Consider the following 21415-nt stretch of genomic DNA (forward strand, 5'->3'; position numbering starts at 1 on the left):
CACAACATCTGGAGAGCCACAGGTTAGCCAAGCCTGCCCTATACCATTACCACCACAGTTTATACTGCTACACACCTCCAGGGTATATGCTCCATTACCTTCTGGCACACCACATATTCAGGAAAGGGGGACTGTGAATCACCTATAAGTTGACATACACCAGAAAGCATGTCATAGGTTAAAATGGGAATTAACCAGTCCTAATCCAGGATCAGTCTCTTCATTAACTTAAGTATATCCCCATTGTTCTACACGGTAACAAGTTAGACAACCCGGAGCCTTATATCATTGCTACGGACATGTCCTGATGATGTATTCATGCTGAATTGCTCCATCATTAACCTTTTGTCAACATACAATACTGCACAATATGTCTCTGTACTAAGGGGGTGGTGTGGTAAGTATCACTTAGGAAGCTGAGCGCGGTCTCCCCCCACCAGGAACACTGTGAAGGTAAGATCTGATCTAGGCGACTTACCTGTATCTACCTTCTTTTTGTCTGTGGGATCATGTACCCTAAAAGGTACCTTGGTTACATAGCGACTGCGAGCCCAGGCTCTAATGCCAGGTTCTCCACAGTCTCTTTGTCTTTTCTACTGCAAAATGAGGAAGTCTGGGTATGTGGCACTAATTGTATGTGTAAAGGGAGTTTTATATTCTCAGCCACACATGACTGGTGCTGTAATATTGACCTTTCAAAGCACAGTGCTGTTCATTAGGCAGGTTAGGCACTTGCTATATTCATGGAAAGAACAAACAAGTTCCCCTAGCTGCAATAGGTCAGAAAAGGAGACTTACATCCTACATAATAACAGAAATGCAGAGATCTCAGCTACACACTGTACATTTGAAATGTGATGGGCCACCACTGACTGGTGGATAATTCTACAGATAACTCCAAATGGTGAAAAACTGGCTGTATCCAGCAATCAGAGTACCACAATCTTTGATTAGGATGACGATTTCCCAGCACAACCAGACTTCCACTCCAGTGTGCCATGAGGGAGCGTAGGACTGCAGGACAGGTCAGTCTGCTTTCAGGGTCTGCACTGTGGGGCTAATTCAGATCTTATCGAAGATGTGCTAAATTTAGTACATCTATGATCAGTTACTCTGACATGCGGGGGGACGCCCAGCACAGGGCTAGTGCGCCCTGCATGTCTGGCTCTGCCCTCCACCCCCTACCCCGCAAGGGTGCAAAAGCATTGCACAGTGGCAATGCTCTTGCACCCGGCGAGTAGCTCCTGCCTGCACAGCTTTTGCGCGCTGGCAGGGGGCTGCCAGCCACGTCCCAGGTCGCAGAGGCTGCGTGTGAAGTCACGCAGCAGCCGCGGCCCACCCCCACACCGGTCCGAATACGCCTGTGTTGTTCGGACCGCGCCCCGCCAAAGGCGTTCTAACGCCATTGGCATGCCTCCTCCCACCCCGCGACAGCCTCTGCCTGTCAATCAGGCAGAGGCGATCGCAGCCCAGAGATGCTGTTAGCATCTCACTGGGCTCCCAGGGTGCGCACGTGCGCACGCGCACACAAAGGGATTCAGACTGCGATCGCTGCAGCCAGTCTGAATTACCTACTGTGTTTCCAACAGAGATTTAAAAGCGGCGGTCTCCATTATTAAATGGAAAGATCTGGGGGATGTACATTGTGTGTCTCCGGACAGAATTCTCTAGGCAGTGTAGATCAGTCTATATACAGTAGGCATTACAAGGAGAACATATGGGGACAGTTGAGATTTGAGAATTACTAATTGGAATATTCCCCTTTCCCACAGAGAGCGCCGACTGTGTAAAACCATGCCCACATTAGACAAACCACACCCACAGTCTTTAGATCACACCCCGGTCTTACAGTCACCGCCTCGGTCAACCCAATCTGAAGGCTCCAAGTTGACAGCTGGGTTTGACATAAAAGTATATAACTCTATATTTAACCACAGATTTAGATTTTGTGTTGGGGGTAGAGGCCATTTGTGTTTCTGTACAGCTGCTGTGTGGGGCAGACTTTCTCAGAACTATACCAGCATGCAGTAAGCAACTTTGGTATACTTATCTAGCCCTGCCACTTTAGGAGATATAATATACTACAGGTCACCCTCTTGTGCAACATAATCAGAATAGTGTGCTGGATTTAACGGCACTTTATTTATATTAATATGTCACCCTCTTTACAGTATAGCACCTGGCTGGTGTCAATGTCGGTAAAGACGGGAATCTATCTTACATACCAGTTTCAATGCTCAGTAGAAGGGAAGAAAGATGTGATGTGCATAATACATAATGAAGATTTCAATTTGAAACTAATTCATCTGAAAGATAACTGGATGAGAAACAGGAGCCTGATCAGAGGAGCAGGTGCTGAGCGTTTACATTCTGCAAGAATACGCCATGATTGCCATATTGGGGGTTCTTTTCAAGACGAAATCAGGCTGCGGATACCGCTGTCACTCTCCAGCCTGGTGGATCAGCAGACATAAAACACAGTATTGTGAGATCATTACAGCCGGATGGTGTCACATAGCCATGCACAGCACAGGAAGATCACATCAGTAAATGGTTATCACATGTACCATGCACAGCAACTGGTGTCAATACCTGGGTACACTGCTACAGAACATCTGGGTATAATCACCCTCTTGACCAATTATACCGCCTATACATCTTACCATCACGATGAGAATAAAGACAAACCATTGACCCAGATAACGGCCAATAGCTGCCATTGTTTTGCCAGTGCCCAAACACTGACACTGCAGGAATTGTGTTCCTGTTTGTTTTCCCGGTTCCTTGCCTGTAGCTCTCACGCAGTCAGAAAAATCCTGTATCAGAAAATCATGACGTTCAAGCAGTACAGAGTATTTCAGGAGGCAAGTGACTGTGTGTTGTGGTAGTTAGGAGTAACTTCCTAAAGAATTACGCAATAGATTCACCCTCTTTCTCACGCCCTTTATAAAGGCCCAGCTGCCCCCATTAAGGGTGTCTTCTGCCGACTCCTTAAGCTCTATACCATAGGTCTTCAACCTGCGGCCCTCCGGCTGCTGTGGAACTACACATCGCAGCATACACTGCCTCAGTTTTAGCATCCCTTTATAGCAAAACTGTGGCAGGGCATGCTGGGATGTGTAGTTTCACAGCAGCCGGAGGGCCGCAGGTTGAAGACCCATACGCATACCCTCCAACATTTTACACACAAAAATCGGTACAAATTAGAAAAAGGGGCGTGACCATGGGTAAAGGGGGCGTGGCCACGCCCCTTTTCCTATACTTTCAATGGAAGTTTGGAGAGCCAAAAAAAGGTACAGACCATAAAAAAAAGGTACTGTACCTATTAAAAAGGTACAGTTGGAGGGTATGCATACGTATCCTCTGTCATGCTAAGTGCTGGTAACTTAGTTTGATCACATCAACTGCTGTTTTGCCCTGACCTCATTGTCATGTTTCTGCACTCGTGTCAAGTCCTTATTGGAAGGGCTCACAAGTTCCAAAGTAGTCCCAGATGGAGTATATGACACTTACGGCGGTATTCAATTCTTTTCATCCCCTTTCACACCCGTTCTGTTTCTGCCGACGGGCATGGTATAAACATTTCAGCTCGCTACCCCCGTCGTAGAGAGGATGCCCAACCCTTTACGCAGCTAAACCCAAATACTTCTGGGTGCAATATGCGCGGTAACGGGGATCACTTTAGAAAGGAGATTGGGTGTGATATAATACCGCCCTTACAGTCTCCTTCTGCGGTTCCAGCAGGGAATGCACTAATGTCCGTACAAAAGCTCACACCAGAAAGTTCTGCTACTGTACTGTAGCTCTGCCCATCCTTATACCCAAGTAAAGAAGGGCGAAATGGTAAATCGTCGCCCATTGCGGAAGGTCCCAGGTGCCGTCAGCATTCCAACTCTACCATTCCATCCACAACCTCCCAACGTGGTAGAACTACCGGTAACCGTCACACGCAGAATATAGACGCGGCTTTGGCCACCAGCACATACATCTGATGTGCAGCATAAAGTGACGGAAGCAGGAAAAGGAGCTGATATTTATTCACTAAGCTGATATTCTACATCCCCAGTTTAGCATGACATGCTACAAACCAATAGGTAATTCCAAGTCAGCAATTCATTCTTCACACATCGGCACACAATGGTTGTTAATATAAAAAGGAACATTGGGGAAATAGTCCAGAGTTCACAGGTCAGGTGAGAAGTATTGGTGTATTTATAAAGAATTTATGGGAGCTGTATCAAGCCTTGGAGAGAGATAAATTGGAGAAGTTGACTAAATCAACCAATCAGCATCTGTCTTTTATCTAGCAGTCTATGAAATGACAATAGCCGACTGTTCTCCACTTTCTCTCCGAGACTTGTTGCATCTTTTGACCGCTAGCATTCCATATGCGGATCTCTTGTATCACACCCTGATCACTTACTGCACTTATTACACAAGTCATTTTAAACTGGGATCTGGGAGCAAGGGGTCTATCAATCAACTATCGCATACTCAATGCAATCTGGGCGCATTGCAGTATGCAACTATTCCGCAAGGATGTAACACTGAACACCTGCAGGGACAGGGGCTCCGATAGGATCCCGTCCTCTGTTGCAATTCTTGTGCATGCGCAGTCTGCTGACTATGTATGTGCGGCGGCCATTGTCGGGAGAATTTGAAGGAACTCTCTGCTGGCTAAGTTTGCAACCTGTATCCCATAGGCTACAATAGGATAATGCCATCTACAGATGGCATTAGTGTGGGGACCAAGCACGGGAATACTTCACATTCCGGAGCTTGGTAAATCTCACAGCATTCTATCCCCATAGAAACCTATGGGGGTTCCGGCTGCTGTCGGGAATGGAGGGATAGCTGCTGTGATTCCTCTGTGATACATGGGGGCAATACTGAATATTTGCCGTTATCCCCGAAAGTATTCTATATCATAATTAACATTATGCAGCATATAAAACTATTTATGAGGGAAATCTCCACAAAACACCCATTTTCCGGAGGTTTCCACAAAATGTAAGTACCCCAGGATGTGTGTCTGTGTCTGTTGCGGTTCACATAATTTCCATTCGCAATAACAGCCCTTGTAGGCTTGTAGGTTTCTAGGGGGCCTGCTATTTTGTATTACAGAGTTTGGCCCGGTAGCTAACACCATCGTAGCCTATAGGCTACACACTGCAACATTTACTGGGAGAGTGATCTGTGGGAGTCCTGCCTGGCAATGGCGCAGAAAATAAAACGATCGCATTAGCGATCTCTCTACTTTTACACATCGCAGGGATGTTCTTTTAATACATTTGGGCAAACCTTACTTTCTTAATTACAGGATAAGAAATTATAGTTATAAGATCTAAAACCTGATAAATAATAAACAGGCCCCTTAGAGCTATTTATCAAACATTCTAAAGTGGACAAGTGGAAGATGTCTCTTCAGTTACCAATCACATTCTAGGTATTATTTATCAAGTACATGCTATAAAATGCTAGCTAGAATCTGATTGGCTGCCACGTACAACACGCCATTTTTTATGTTTAGAATGTTTTCTAAATCTCCCCCCTAAGAGTGATAAGTAGACAGACCTCATAATGCGGGCAATCGGGTCCAAACTGTGCATGCAACGCAATGCGCACACGCATCGGACAACAACGGGCATCGCCGGTCAGTGACGGGATAGTGCGAAAAAATCCTATCACACGGGCGTTCGCAATATGATTGACAGGAAGAGGCCGTTTGTGGGTGGTAACTGTCCGTTTATTGGAAGTGTCCGGAAAAACGCAGGGTGTTCCCCACCGTTTTCAGGGAGGGTGTGTGACGTCGGCTCTGGCCCCGATCAGACTGTTCTTATCGCACTGGAGGAGTAAGCCCTGGGCTGCGCACACACTGGATTTTTGCAACTCGGCGTACACATGGGAACGCACACTTACACGGCAAATTTACACTCCCCCCGGATACGGCGACTATCTGATCGCAGGACAGCAAAATTAGCAGCCCAGCGATCAGATCTGAATGACCCCCACTGTGTGCCAATATTACTTGTAGCTGATACTTTGGCAACGTTTGCAGTTTTTCCTGAGCTGTGTCATTCACATAATCATGCGCCGTGGTACCATATTTACTAAGTATCATTTCCGTGCTACTGTGTAGACATCCTATTCCTAGATTTCTACAATAGACGATTAAGCCGCCTATCAGCTAAGAATTCTGTACCTTGGTAAATGTCCTGTACCGGACCCTTAAATCACACATAAATAAGAAATAAAAAAACATTTTTGGTTAATAAATCTGTCACAATTTATTAAAAATAAGTTTGAAAATAAGTTTGAAAATAAGTTTGAATCCTGAGATAAGAATAAAAGCGTCCTCCGGCAATCACAAGGCACAAGCCGCAGTCCAAGTTGCACGAGCACTTCTCCCGCTAGGCATGTCCCCACTCCGACATATACCCCAGTATGCACTGAAAGTGTCAATCTGGGGCATGTAGGGCCCACCAGGGGAATGCAGTGGTAGGGGCCCATGGTTAGAGGTGTGGCCAGTCTGCAGAGGGGGTGTGGCCTGCCACCTCATTGGTTTGACCAACGATTAGAGAGTGCAACATCTGGGCCCTTTCATGAATATATACAGGAAATTCAGCTGCTGCATGCACAATAATGTACCAGAATACTTATCAGCAATGCACTACAGTCCAGTATAAGGTAACATATGTATAATTCAAGTGCACAGTCTGGAACCTGATCCTTAGAGGAGGAGGTGGGCCCCCAGGCAGTGGGGCCCATCGGTGGTTTTCCCTGTACCCATGTGGGCCAGTCCAAGCCTGTGCACTGATATGACCTCTCGCAGCATTCTCATTGGCTCCCACTTCTTCCATGTAAAATCCTCCAAATCCAAAACCCTTTCACATCCTAACAACTTAACCAAGCACGTTAGAGAAGCACATCTTTTACCAACAACCCTTGCCGAGGCCAATCCACAGAATTCCCCGTCTTGGTATCTACTGTACCTTTCTCGGGTCTACAGGCCTTACATCTTTTTTTTTTTTGCAGTCTATTACAGCTTTTCCAGCCCTGTCCCTGGTGAACATGTCTGTATACACTAGGAAATACAGTATGGGTTTACTCCCATTTATTAAAGGCTACCATTGGCAGAGGCTGTACAGAGTATGGCTGCAGTAGTTATCACAGGCGCTATGTCATGAAAGCTTCCCCATGTTTTGCCTGTTAACGCTGCAATAAGGCGCAAAGAAAATTCTACCTACTCTAATAATACCAAACTCCCCAGAAAGTAAAAATAAAACAACAAAAAACAGATGCTTTTAATAACAGTCAGCAATACCACACAAGACTCATTGTTGATTCGTGGTCTGCACCTGATACGTACAGTAATTGATGGTTATTTTGTAGCGGATTTATGGTTGAAAAAAACAAAACAAAAAGCCATTAACGTCTCGTTAGCGCTCATTAATATGCGTTACATCCGCTAACACCCAGTATTGTTCCTATTATGGTGCTCTAAAAGGATGGTATTATTTCTCAGTCGTTAACACGCGCTACCAATACAACAGACTACCAATACAATCAGCTCCTGTTATTTTTCAAAGCCAGCCTGTAACATGACAGTTAGGAGCTGATTGGCTGGTGCTTTATCACCTTCCACTTTATCACTTCCCCAGGCTTAATAAATCTGCCACTAAAGCACATGGAGAACTCATCAGTAGTGTGCGCTATGGCTGCCATCCATTTTATCCGGGCATAAGTTAATGAGCTCTTAAACTTTCATCTTCTCTGCAACATTAATGAGTGTATTTAATACACAGAGGCCATGGGGCGGGTTGCTGGAAAACCCCTGTCCCCACGATTCACGAAGAAAACGCGCTACTGGCTGGCAGCGGTAAGAGTATTCCGGACTTGGTGCATGTGCGTGGCCCAGCTTACGCCTGCACAGTGACACTGGAAACTCTGACTTCAGCTTTTAGCTCCACTTTAAATTTGTAATTAACAAAAAAAAATAATGTAAAAAATAAATAAAAATAAAATAAAATTACATTATTGCACATATTCTGGGTTGAGAAACTGCTTTATTTAAATAGGGAACAGCTATTCTTACAGTATCTTAATCAATTGCACTATAAGGATTAATCTCCCCCCACCTTCCCCCCCGAGTATAACATACAGGGGAGGGGGAGGGGAGCTTCAGACCAAGATTCTTTCAGAGTGGACACACATCAGCTGACATCTTGCATGCAGAAATATTATACAGTGCCTAATCAATAATGCTTTTTCCCCTTGAAAATCATGTGGAAATGTCAGTTTCCCAGCAGACGGTATCAGAAAGATCTTGTGTCCAGCTAAGTAATGTAAGTTACAACAATTCCAATATTCTCAATAAGCAAATTATTAAGATCCGAAAAGCTTTTATTTTTTGAGACTTGGGGGTAAATTTACTAAGGTGGGAGATTTTTAGAACTGGTGATGTTGCCCATAGCAACCAATCAGATTAAATCTATTATCTGCTAGAAGCAGCTAGATAAATGATAAGTAGAATCTAATTGGTTGCCATGGGCAACATCACCAGTTCTAAAAATCTCCCACCTTAGTAAATTTACCCCTTGGTAACAATAACTAAAGTCATCAGATGTCATTAGCCACGGTTCCTTATGGGGGGGGGGGGGGGGTCCCGGCTCCCGGCAAACCCCTGCCATCTGGTGGCTGTAAGGTCGGCAGGATGTGACTTTGAAGGGGGATATCCAATTTTCCCTGGTAAAACATCGGGTCCGAAAAATAGCCGTTTTTCTGACTTCTTCCCAATGTTTCACCGATTTTTTTTTTTGTATTTTTTTTTTTTACAGGCGATCCAGATGGAAAACAAAACCTTCTCCCGAAAACACACAGGTTCAGTGAAACCAGTGTGTGTCTACGGGTGAAACAGCCCCGTTTGCTGTTTCCGGGGATTCTGCTTCGCCTGCCAGATGCAGGTGAAACAAAATCCCTGATAAGCCGGCGCGTACTACGGCTTATCGGGGCTAATTAGCTATCCCCCTAAGTGGGTTTGGTATGATATCCCACCAAACGGGATGCCAAATGTCATTATACCAACATCGGCATCCCAAGTGGTGGAATGCCGACAGAGAGGCAAGCGCAACTAAGCCCCTTGCTCTCGCCGCAGGTTCTATTATCCCTCTATGGGTGTTGTGGACACCCATAAAGGGGTAATCACCTACCTCGCCGGTATACCGGCAGCGGTATGTTGCCCCCGTCGGCCTCTCGACGATCGGTATGCTAACCGCACACCCTTTAAGCTAGCGTAAAAGACTTTGCAACTGGGAAAGTGCTTGACTGAGACAGACTCTTTTTGGCTGTCCCGGCAAGCAACTTTTAATAAACAGCTCCAATAAATATAAGGAAAGAACTGCGTATATATCTCAGTTATTGGGTTGGGTAATAAACACGATAAATAATAAATTGATCCTTAAATCAGCTTCACAACTGCCGAAGCACAAGAAAAATAGCTTCTACAGATTTCTTTGCTTATTAAGAATTTAGGTGCACGACTAAATAAAAATGTGCACTACTCCTACTATAGAGATGGAAAAAGAAAAAAAAAAAAAAGCTCTCAGATCAGAGCCTGTTGTCAACTTGGGATAATTCAGAGCTGAAAATTGAGCTTTAGAACCGGTAGCTACTTCCCAGCGACACAACCGATTTTAAAAGATGCTATTTGTGTCAATACGACATTAATTCTTCCCCTCTCCTGGCAGAGGCTCTCCCTCCGCCTGCATTCATCTGGTACAGTCACTTAGTGTCATCTGCAAATGATGGGACATCGTCAATATTCTGATTAACCCCTTCGCCACCAGCGTGGCCTCTGCCGCCTATTGCTGGTCCAATAAGTAACCTCTGGGTTAACGCCCGCTACATGTAGACAATGACCCAAATACTGACCCCAGAGGGTGCCGCAGCTCAACAGGATGATGAATAGTGCCCATAAATTACTGCTCGCTCTTTTATAGTGACAGGCGAGTCAGTGTATATTCACCTAATGTACTTCACATGATATATCGGACAGTTTGCATATTTTGCAACCGAGGCTTGGATACATGCTGCCAACACAAACCTCCCAGCAAAATCACCGCTTTATGCCCTGCACCTTTGAACTGAAGCATATTTATACACATTTACTGTGAGGTATTGACAGAGGCCCCAGTTGGTGCTGCCCAGAGAAGCCATTCATGCTTTCGGTATAGTCCCAAATACAATGGAGCTGTTCTAGAAAGCTATTTCCACTAATAATTCCAGAGCAGCTGCACCGCGTCTTCGGGATAACAGGTACCGCTCACGTTTCCAGCGGTAAAGTCCGGGTCAGTCCTGGGATAACACAGGGGGGATGTGCGTGTAAGGTCTGCACACATCAAAGGATTTTTAGTGAACGATAACCAATTCCTGCAGTTAGAACTTGGGGGCAGATGTATTAACCTGGAGAAGGCATAACGAAGTGATAAACCAGTGATAAGTGCAAGGTGATAAACGCACCAGCCAATCAGCTCCTAACTGTTAATTTACATATTGGAGCTGATTGGCTGGTGCGTTTATCACCTTGCACTTATCACTGGTTTGTCACTTCCTTATGCCTTCTACGGGTTAATACATCTGTCGCTTGATTCCTGACAGGACTTGTATTGCGTATGTAATGCACAGTTGCCAACTTAGTGGGATTCCGCTCTGGAACATCCTGGAGGGGGAGGTCTGGGGGGGTGTGGTTCATCAAATCGACAGTGTCTAGGTCGACAATGTTTAGGTCGACCACTATAGGTCGACAGTCACTAGGTCGACATGGATGGAAGGTCAACAGGGTTTCTAGGTCGACAGGTCTAAAGGTCGACATGAGGGGTTTTTTTGTGTCGTTTTCTTCGTAGAGTGACCGGGATCCCAAATTAGTGCACCGCTTCGCTCGCCATGCTTCGGGCATGGTGCCTTCGCTCCGCTCGGCACACTTTACCGTTCCAATCGTAGTCCACGTGGATCGTTAAGTATGAAAAAATTCAAAAAAAGAAAAAAAAATATGTGAAAAACTCATGTCGACCTTTAGACCTGTCGACCTAGCACATGTCGACCTAGAAACCCTGTCGACCTAGAAACCCTGTCGACCTATAGTGGTCGACCTAAACATTGTCGACCTAGACACTGTCGATCTTCAGACCGGATCCCGGTCTGGGGGCAACCGTGGGGAGGAGTGGCACGGACAGTATATCATCATCACAGCCCTGCCACCAGTGCAAAATGCTGAGATTCACTAGTATGACACTATTCCCCACTATGTGCACCATCATGGCCTTGCCAACTTCACTGCATAAGTGGATGGCGTGCGGGAGGGTCACTGACTCACGGGATACAGGGAGAGCTCTCTGAATCTCAAGAGACACACAGATTTTATAGGACTGTAGATAAGTATATAATTAAAATGGGGACTCTTAACAATAACCAGATCAATGAAACTATACTTTAAAAAACAAAAACAAAGGACGGGAAAATAACTGGCCAGATGGTATCCGCGGGGACACACAGCACTGGCAGGGCGGAGTGCACTACACACAGTCTCTCTGTGGCATACCTTACCAAATTGCACTTTACCCAACTAGGAAATCTTACAGTGGGAGGTCCACTTGGTAAGTGCAGTGGACACAACATGCTGAATGAACCACCTTTATGTAGATCACTCGCACATTTACAGCAAATCAAGTTCAAAGACCGCCCTCTTCACTGAGGAAGTGTGTGTGATCATGGGAGGAGCTTCAGCAATCCTGTGCAAGTAACTGGCTCTTACCACGAAGCGGGCCGACACCAAGCTGGAAAGAGGAGGCTAAAGTACAGCATCCGATTGGGTGTAGGAGTCTAAATCTCTCCCAATAGGACGCTAATAGAACACGTGTCATAGTCCGCTTGTAAAGGGGAGGGTTACCGATGATTTTGGTGAACTTAAGGAAAATAAATATCGTTTCGGTCTTGTTCAATTTGCAGTTTACAGTACACGCTCCCTGCAACTTTATTAACCATGAATTACACTGTTCTGAATGTAAATGCATATGCATTGCATACAGATTGTTCAGTACGTATACTACTCCTGTTGCCTGCTAAGGCTTTTGCTAGGTTATGCTGTGCCAGGTTGCATCTAACGTTTGCAGACAACTTATAGGTAGCAAAAATACTTTTTTTGTACAGAACGCATTTTACTTTTGCAAGTAGATGCGGCTTGCATTAAACCCCTCTGTAAGATGAGGACGGATCTAGCACCGGGCTTGTTCACATATTCAAAAATTCTGTACCGCGATTCACTGAAGCCCAGATTTAGGTTTAATAAATGCATGCACATTTTTTAAAAATCAGTCATTGTAATTGCCCAAGAATTCTTTACACTTGCAGATGCATGTAAAACGCAATATAGCTGGCTCTAACCTTCCTAGTAAATGCAAACGTTTGCAATGCAAAATTTACAAAACCCATGTTTTTATGCACACAGGAAAAGCAAAATAAGCTGCACGAATTTCCTGCACCAGCCCGATATAAATCTCACGTTACAACTCCATTATCAAACTCTCAGTCCTGCACCAATCACAAAAGCGGGCACCCATCTCCTTAAACAATCCGTTCTTCTGTGAATAGTAAATTATCTGCTGAAATACTCTGTGCCGCTTACCTCTATACTGCACCTCACAACTTGACACTGCCCCCGTTACATGCATCCCAATGCTCACAAAATATTTGAGCCCACCAATTAAACACTGCCCCATTGTGTTATAACAATCAAAAACAGCCATCTTATATAGCTTTTGCATCATCTATATCATTCTGGTGTCCTGCGAAAAGTGTTTGTCCCTCTCTGTCTGAACTCATTTGCCCTCTGACGAAACAGTCAGTGTATTTGGACGCAGAAATGCATCATGGTTAGCATAGACTCTTAACAAGTTACCGGAGTGCTCTATTATAGAAATGCATCATGGTTAGCACAGACTCTTAACAAGTTACCCGAGTGCTCTATTATATCCATTTCACACCAAAATCCCCGGTCCAGCTTGAGTCACTGTACCTTGGTTATTGCCAGGGCTTATCCTCTGCAGGCACTTTGAGAGGAAACCATTTCCAAGTGCTGTCTCTCCATAGAATTGTAACAGGACTTGAGTCAGATGAGCTGAATCACCCATTCACACTGGCCCTTAACCCAGATCCTTCCCGCGACCAACACCGATCACTACCCAGACTGGATTCCCAGGTCACTGAACCCGGTTTATTTTTTTTTAGGGACCTTTTCACGAGCTGCGGCCAGAGTTAACTCGGCAATAACCCAAGTTAGGCCCTCATTCCGAGTTGATCGCTCGCTAGCTACTTTTAGCAGCCGTGCAAACACATAGTCGCCGCCAACGGGGGAGTGTATTTTCGCTTTGCAGAAGTGCGAACGCCTGTGCAGCCGCGCGGCAGCAAACACATTTTGTGCAGAACAAGACCAGCCCTGTAGTTATTTATTTTGCGTGATGATTGCTGCGACGAGTGACACGGTAATGATGTCAGATACCCGCCCAGCAAACGCCCACCCACGCCTGCGTTATTCCAAACACTCCCAGAAAACGGTCAGTTGCCACCCAGAAACTCCCACTTCCTGTCAATCTCCTTGCGTTCGGCTGTGCGATTGGAATCGTCGCTAGAACCAGTGCAAAACCACAAAGAACTTCGTACCTGTACGACGCGCATGCGCATTGCGGTGAATACGCATGCGCAGATTAGCCGTTTTTTTCCCACTGATCGCTACTCAGCGAACAACGGCAGCTAGCGATCAACTCGGAATGACCCCCTGCGGTGGTGTGAAAGGAGTAATACATTGTTGCTACACAGCCGCATTACCAGGAACTTTACAGCAGCTGCCATGTGCAGATTCCTTGCAAGCTGAAGCCAGTTGCTGTATATGATCTAGTGCCGCAAGTTTTGATCCGGCCCAGGATACCATCTACCTGTCCTTAGGAGCTGACGGCTGGGAAGCATCTGCTGGCTCTCACCGCTTGTTAATTGCTGCTTTTACAGACGGCTGATTTCACCCCAACGGCTGGAGGTATTTGCCTTATCATCTGGAGAACATACTTACCTAGGAGGTGGCTTCAAGTGAGTAACGCAGCAAACAGACACATACATTACACCATTACTGGACCGGACTCTACCTGGAATTTCCAATTAAAAATATACTAATATATGTATAGTGACTAGTAGGTTCAACCAAGCAACAGCTCATTTTGAATACTAATTTGGATTATTAATGAAAGACTTGTGACATTGGTTAACGATTAATCACCAACTGCACTGGTGGCTATTAAGTACTATGGGGGTAATTCAGACCTGAACGCTCGCTAGCGGTTTTTGCAGCGCTGCGATCAGGTCAGAACGCAGGTGCGTCGCACGGGTACAAAGCGGATAATTGATGGGTTTTACGAAGAATCCATTCGCACAGCCGATCGCAAGGAGATTGACAGGAAGAAGGCGTTTGTGGGTGGCAACTGACAGTTTTCAGGGAGTGGTTGGAAAAACGCAGGCGTGTCAAAGCGTTTGCAGGGCGGGTGTCTGACGTCAATTCCGGTTCCCGGACAGGCTGAAGTGATCGCAGCGGCTGAGTAAGTCCTGGGCTACTCAGAAACTGCACAAGATCTTTTTGTACCGCTTGGCTGCACATGCGATCGCACACTTGCACAGCTAAAATAAACTCCATGGTGGGCGGCGACTATGCGATCGCAGGACTGCAAAAAAACACTAGCAAGCGATCAGATCTGAATGACCCCCCCGAGTCTTATATGTTTCTAACTAAATCACTGTGCATAGTTTTATTGTCATTTTATGTTGAGCGCACCCCCTGCTGGTTAACTATAGGAATAGGCGTCTATCGGATCTACAGTATTCAATTGTTGCTCCGATCAGACATCCATTAATAGTTAAGGTGCCTGATAGCTCTGGGTTTAGCAGCGTAAAGTAACTGAACTCGTATTAACAGCTTGATTGTGCTTCCAAATTCCGGGTTTGGGCACCCACACTACGGGCTTTGTAAACATAAATGTGACTGCCGCCGCTAATGGACATCTGATCACAGCAACAATTGAATAGCACACTACTGAGATTATAGCTGCCATTTCTGCCGTGGCCCCAACTGTGTGGAATTAATATATTCCCTCACCCTCCCCCACAGCCTAACCCTCCCCACCTCCCGCAACCTAACCCCAACCCTCTCCCCGCAGCCTGACCCAAACACTCCCTCCTAACCCTCCCCTGGGGGTGCCTAACCCTTTCCGCAGCCTAAACTCCCCCAAACAGGTGCATGCGCAGGGCCCCTCCTGCGCATGCGCCCACATTTACTGCGGGTGACCCGCAGTAAATGCAAATGCCTCTGCCTGATTGACAAGCAGAGGCATTCGTGGGGAGGCAACGCTCCCTTTCCAAGTTGGAGACTGAGCATTGCAGGGGTGGCGGCAGGGAAACGGGGTAGGCGGCTTACAAACGGGGGCATGTCGGCGGTGTTATCGGGGTGGTTGCGTGACGTCACTCCGGTCAAAAAGATGGCGACGGGCCTCCTGCCATCACAGCCAGGCTGCGCCGGCAGGAGCCATCCACAATTTCAGCGACCACGCTGAAATTGGGGTGCGATGGCAATTTCAGAGAGATGGTAGTGGGCTGCATGCTGGGCGGCCTTGTTCTGCGATGGGCGGCAGAATTTACAATCCTTACTGAATAGGGTCCTAAATCCGTATGATGTAATTACTTTGTCTGAACAACCATTTTTGTCCATTTTCCCGCCATCCATTGTCATTTCTCCCACACATTGCCAGATTTTGTATTCCAACCAGACTGTGGGAAATCTGATCTTTAGGTGTGTGACCATGTTTATCTGTACCAGGAGTCCGGTAACAATAAGGTGTTCGGAATCTTCCCAGTCACTGATTTAAACACGAGTTGATAAAGGACAGCCTGAAGACGTGTATCTTTGAGTTCTTTAGGGTTTACAAAGTGCCTACTGTAATACTTGTCCATGAGACCTGGCACTTCCCAAACCATTGTGAGGATAGCCCCTAAATGAGCAGGCCATAGCACACCGTAATCCTCTCTCATACACATGTACTATTCTAATGTATGCGCTGATTAAAGTGGCACGCTCCCCTCTGTCATGTCGGTAAGCAGAAGAATGTAGACCAGAGGTTCCCAAAAGCAGTCCTCAAGGCACCCCAACAGTCCAGGATTTAGGTATATCCATAGCTCAGCACAGATGGTTAAATCAAATTGACTGAGGTTCAAATAAAGTCACCTGTGGCCAAGCACGTATACATTTAAAACCTGGACCGTTGGGGTGCCTTGAGGACCGCGTTTGGGAACCTCTGATGTAGACATTTTCTGCCCCTCAAACACAGTGCAATGTGAATTTATTTTGAAGAGTGCGGCCACCCAATGTAGTCCAGTGTGAGTTTAGATTGCCAGTCCTCACCTGACACAGGGCCTAATTCAGCATGGATCGTAGATGTGCGCGGGGGGACGACCAGCACAGGGCAAGTCCACCGCGCATGCCGTATCCAGCCCCCCCCCCCCCCCCCCTCGCAAACAGGTGAAAGCATTGCATGGCGACGATGCTTTCGCATGTTTAGGGTTGCCTCTGCAGACAGCAACCCTCCATGTTTCGGGTCACAACGGCTGCGTGACATCCTGCAGCCGTCGCGGCCCATCCCGCCCCCCAACGCCGAGTCAACGCCCCTTTAATGCAGCCGCGACGCCCCTCCCAACCCGTGAACGCCTCTGCCTGCCAATCAGGCAGAGGTGTCCGCACAAGTGAGAAGCTTTCGCATATCACCGTGTGTGCAGTTCTTGGCTTACAATCCAGTGTGGTCTTAGGGGGTTATTCACAGATGAACAGCCAGATCTGAATTCATCTCTGCACATACTAGGGGCCGCCCAGTATGTGTGAAGACCCCCCCCCCCCCACGCGTCTGCAATTAGACTGCGGAGGCGTCGGAACTAAGGTTGACCCCCGGCTAATTTTTTCGGAGCAGCAACGTGTGACGTCACGCAGCCACCCCGAAAACTGTCCCAGTCCGCCCCCATTTTCTTGGCGCCACCCCCACGCCTGTCAATCACATTTCGACCGCATCCTTCAGTTATGAGGCAGCAATGTCTAAGGTCATGAACGCACCCAACACCTGGATGCAGATACTGCGACCACACGACTGCATCCAGGTCTGAATTGGGACCTTAGATTGCCAATCCCCACCTGACACAGTCCAGTGTGATATTATATTATGGATCCCCTTCTCAGTCCAGCCTGAGTTTAGGTTTCAAAAATCAACCCACCCAGTCCAGCGTGACCATAGATACCGAGATCCCATCTGACGCAGTCCAGCATGACCGTAGATATCTAATAATTATTATTATTATTATATAGCGCTCTTTCGCCAATAGGACTCAAGGCGCTTAACAGACACATAGCATAATAAATATGAAAATAATGAAGTACAGAAAAGCTTTTCATAGAATACAGAGAGCATGTAGATACTATGGAAATGCTGAGTAAACAGGAAAGTCTTGAGTCTACTTTTGAAGGATTCTATAGTTGGGGCCTCTCACACTGTGCGGGGAAGTGAGTTCCATAGAGTCGGAGCCGCATGACTAAAAGCTCGACCCCCAGATGAATTACGGGAGATTCTAGGTACTGCTAAAAGTCCTTCATCTACAGATCGCAGTAATCGAGTGGGGCAGTATGGGGTCAGAAGCTGCTTCAGGTACCTTGGGCCCTGGTCATTTAGTGCTTTGAAACTCACTAAGCCAATCTTGAAGATGATTCGCCATCTTACAGGCAGCCAGTGAAGGGAGTGGGTGTTATGTGGCTAGAACGGGGCTGGTTGGTTAATAGCCTGGCAGCTGTGTTTTGCACCAGCTGTAATCGGTGCAATTCTTTTGCTGGGAAACCAAGGTAGAGGGTATTACAGTAGTCTAATCGAGATGATACAAATGCATGTATGACTTTTGGCAGATCATCTGAGGGAATCAAATGCTTGATTCTGGCTATTTTCCTCAAGTGAAAGAATGAGGATTTGATTGTGGCTGATATCTGATGTTTAAGTGTCAAGCCACCATCCAGGACAACGCCAAGATTCCGCACACGATCAGTGGTTTGTAATTCTGAACCCCCCTCATGCAGTTCAGCGTGACCACAGATACCTGAATCCCATCTGACGCAGTCCAACGTGACTATAGATACCTGAACCCCCCTCATGCAATCCAGTGTGACCATAGATACCTGAACCCAACCTGATGCAGTACAGCGTGACCTTAGATTCCTGATTGCACATGACGGTCCACCATGAATTTAGACCTTCCCACCTTATTCCAGTGTGAGCTTAAACTGGAGTGTCGTCATTATCATCATGGCCCCCCAACACAGTCCGGGGGGAGATTAGGTTTTAGTGCTACAGGCCATACCCAACGCCGTTCAGACATTAGATTACAGGGCGCCACCCGATGCGGTCTGGTGTAAATGTAGCCTCATGATTGCCCTCCCACGCAATGTACTCCAGTGACAGCTTAGATTGAAGATTGCCTCCCCCAATGCAACCTTATATTATCTTAGCCTGTTTTGACCCACTAATATCCCTTTAACACCAAATCCTGGGTCAGAGACTGTTTAATGAACACGGGATCAACCCATGTTTCATCTATTCACACAGAGAGACCCAAGAAAAACCCAGGTCGTGTGTCGGCGTGAATGGTTCATCCCAGATTATGTGACCTAGGTCCACGCCCCAGCTCCTTGCCTCGTTGTTAAAGGGCTATTAGAGAGAGCAGACCCCCCCTTGATGCAGTCAGTCTGCAGGAAAAAGTTCTTAATGGAATGTTAGAGTACAGGTCATAGGATTTTATTACAATTCAGAGCACACATTTATATATAACCTGCGTGATAGACCGGGAAGCTTTACTGTGTTAGCATCCAATTCTGCTGGACAAACACAGCCGGCACACGCTCTCTAAATCACGTCGGGTTTCATACGGCAGCATGCAATAATATGCAGAGTCTGGGGCTTGCAGTGTGTTGTATCCTGCAGGCTGAAGGTTTCTGAAGTCAGGCTCATTTATAACATGCTACTTAGGCTGGGAATAGGCAGTAACTGCTTCGCACGACCAACTGTTGAAAGGACTGATGACATTATTGGCTGTGTACAATAATGAGCAAGCAAAGAAATCCTGTTCACAGCTTCATTAAAAGGCCATCTTTGCTTAACTTGTTGGTGGTAATCAGGTGATACCCTGTAAACATGTACACAAATTCTGCACCAATCCACCATGATGCTTGTGAAAACCACCCACACTGTGCTGCCCAGTATGTCAGGATATAAATAAAAAATATCTAATATATTTTACATATACAAACACACACAGTTTAAACATATATTTTTACCCATACAAAATAGAGCTATTAGGAATCCCCCCCCCCTCCTTTGCTGCTGCAGCAGCATCCAGCCTCATGTCTTGCAACCCCATCCTATTGCAAGCAGCAATTGATCTTTAAATGAGCCCTGTTATGTGTATACATAGAGACACAGGGCGAATAACAATGCGTAGCGGGGAAAGCACAACATAGAATGAGGTGCCTAACCTGGCAGAGCAGGTGATGAGGCGTGCATGACATAGAGGGGGGGGGGGGGGGGGTACCAGAGTCAACTGCTATTTAACAAGCAAGTCAGGGAATATAACATTTAATTGCCTGCCTAATTGAAAGCTGCTGCTGCAAGTGTTCTGGCTGATTGTGAAAGTTGCAAAATAGCACACAGCACATTGCATAGCCTTCCTATCAGTGTCACAATCCATTTTAACTTTACAGATCCTGTCAAGGCTTGCAGGGTGATCCTCTGGCAATGCACAGAAACAACGCTAAGCATCCAGGAACACAAACAAGTCGTAAGGTGCACATATACGCAGCGTTATACATATAGGGGTCCCCATACAGTAACCAGCATGCAGTATGTGCATTATTCAATGGATGTGGGACCAGTAATCCTTCTCTTCTGTTTTGGATGTGTTTCAGTGTCAGGAGTGTAGTTGTGAATCGCTGACATCACAGATTACACACAAGTCAATACCTGCAGCTCAGGTGCATTTACAAGAAATAGATTTGCAGCATCTCCTGTACCTGGCACACAGAGGGGCACAGTGCAGCCAAACAAGGGGTCTTTCATCAGCAATGGACCCTGAACTCCTGTACTGCCACTGGTGCCCCCTCTACTCCCAGAGACATAACACTGTATACAGACTGGTAGCACTGCAGTGTGCCATGCTATTAACCCCTGAAAAGAAAGGAGGGTGCCAACCACTCTCCAATTAACCCTGTGAGTACTGTGTCGTGGCACTGCAGAGGGTCAGATATAGCTGCAGATCATTGCAACTGACCCCATCCAGGCAGGTGACCTGTGGTGCAAGAGCCTGCTCCTCTCCCTTGGGTCTGTACCTCTAGGTGGATGCTGAAGTCCTACAATGTGCTGCAGAGCTTGCATTCTAATACTGTATCACTAGTGTCATGACAGAATTGGCTGGGGAGGATATATCATAAGAGGCAAGGGGTCCCCTACCTTGCAGGAGGCACATGGCAGTCATCCCACTCAGAATAAACCAGGGAACCGAGTGCAGCATCCTCGCCCGCAGCGTATCCATCCCAGAGGCACTACAGACAGGGCTCGGGGTAATCCAGCAGCTGCTGCAGGGGGAGCACAGACTGGATGTGATCTGCACACTGCAAGCTTCAGCTGCAGCAGTCCCTCCCCCCTGCTCTGCCATTGGCAGACAGCTCGGAGAGTGACAGTTACTGCGAACTCACACTGATACAGCCACTGATATACTGTGACAGTTACTCCGGCTTCTCATTCCCTTCTCATGCTCCAGCTTCTCATTCCCTTCTAATTCATTCATGCTCCAGCTTCTCATTCCCTTCTAATTCATTCATGCTCCAGCTTCTCATTCCCTTCTAATTCATTCATGCTCCAGCTTCTCATTCCCTTCTAATTCATTCATGCTCCAGCTTCTCATTCACTTCTAATTCATTCATGCTCCACCTTCTCATTCCCTTCTAATTCATTCATGATCCAGCTTCTCATTCCCTTCTCATGCTCCAGCTTCTCATTCCCTTCTAATTCATTCATGCTCCAGCTTCTCATTCCCTTCTAATTCATTCATGCTCCAGCTTCTCATTCCCTTCTAATTCATTCATGCTCCAGCTTCTCATTCCCTTCTAATTCATTCATGCTCCAGCTTCTCATTCACTTCTAATTCATTCATGCTCCAGCTTCTCATTCCCTTCTCATGCTCCAGCTTCTCATTCCCTTCTAATTCATTCATGCTCCAGCTTCTCATTCCCTTCTAATTCATTCATGCT

At 46.5% G+C, this 21415-nt stretch overlaps 1 protein-coding gene across 6 annotated transcripts in view; it reads right to left on the bottom strand.

Annotated features, from left to right (window-relative positions):
* NTM (neurotrimin) overlaps window positions 1-20791 on the bottom strand; it is a 1318058-nt gene extending 1297267 nt beyond the window's left edge. For 2 of the 6 annotated variants that reach the window (XM_063943614.1, XM_063943618.1), the window contains exon 1: window positions 20616-20791. In XM_063943614.1, coding sequence (XP_063799684.1) covers window positions 20616-20697 — 82 coding nt within the window. In that variant the 5' untranslated portion in view covers window positions 20698-20791. The remainder of the gene's footprint in view (window positions 1-20615) is intronic. The other 4 variants (XM_063943616.1, XM_063943615.1, XR_010188690.1 and 1 more) reach the window with 3 other exon arrangements.
* Between the last annotated feature and the right edge of the window lie 624 nt (window positions 20792-21415).

This window comes from Pseudophryne corroboree, chromosome 10 (genome assembly GCF_028390025.1).
Source record: "Pseudophryne corroboree isolate aPseCor3 chromosome 10, aPseCor3.hap2, whole genome shotgun sequence".
NCBI lineage: Eukaryota > Metazoa > Chordata > Amphibia > Anura > Myobatrachidae > Pseudophryne > Pseudophryne corroboree.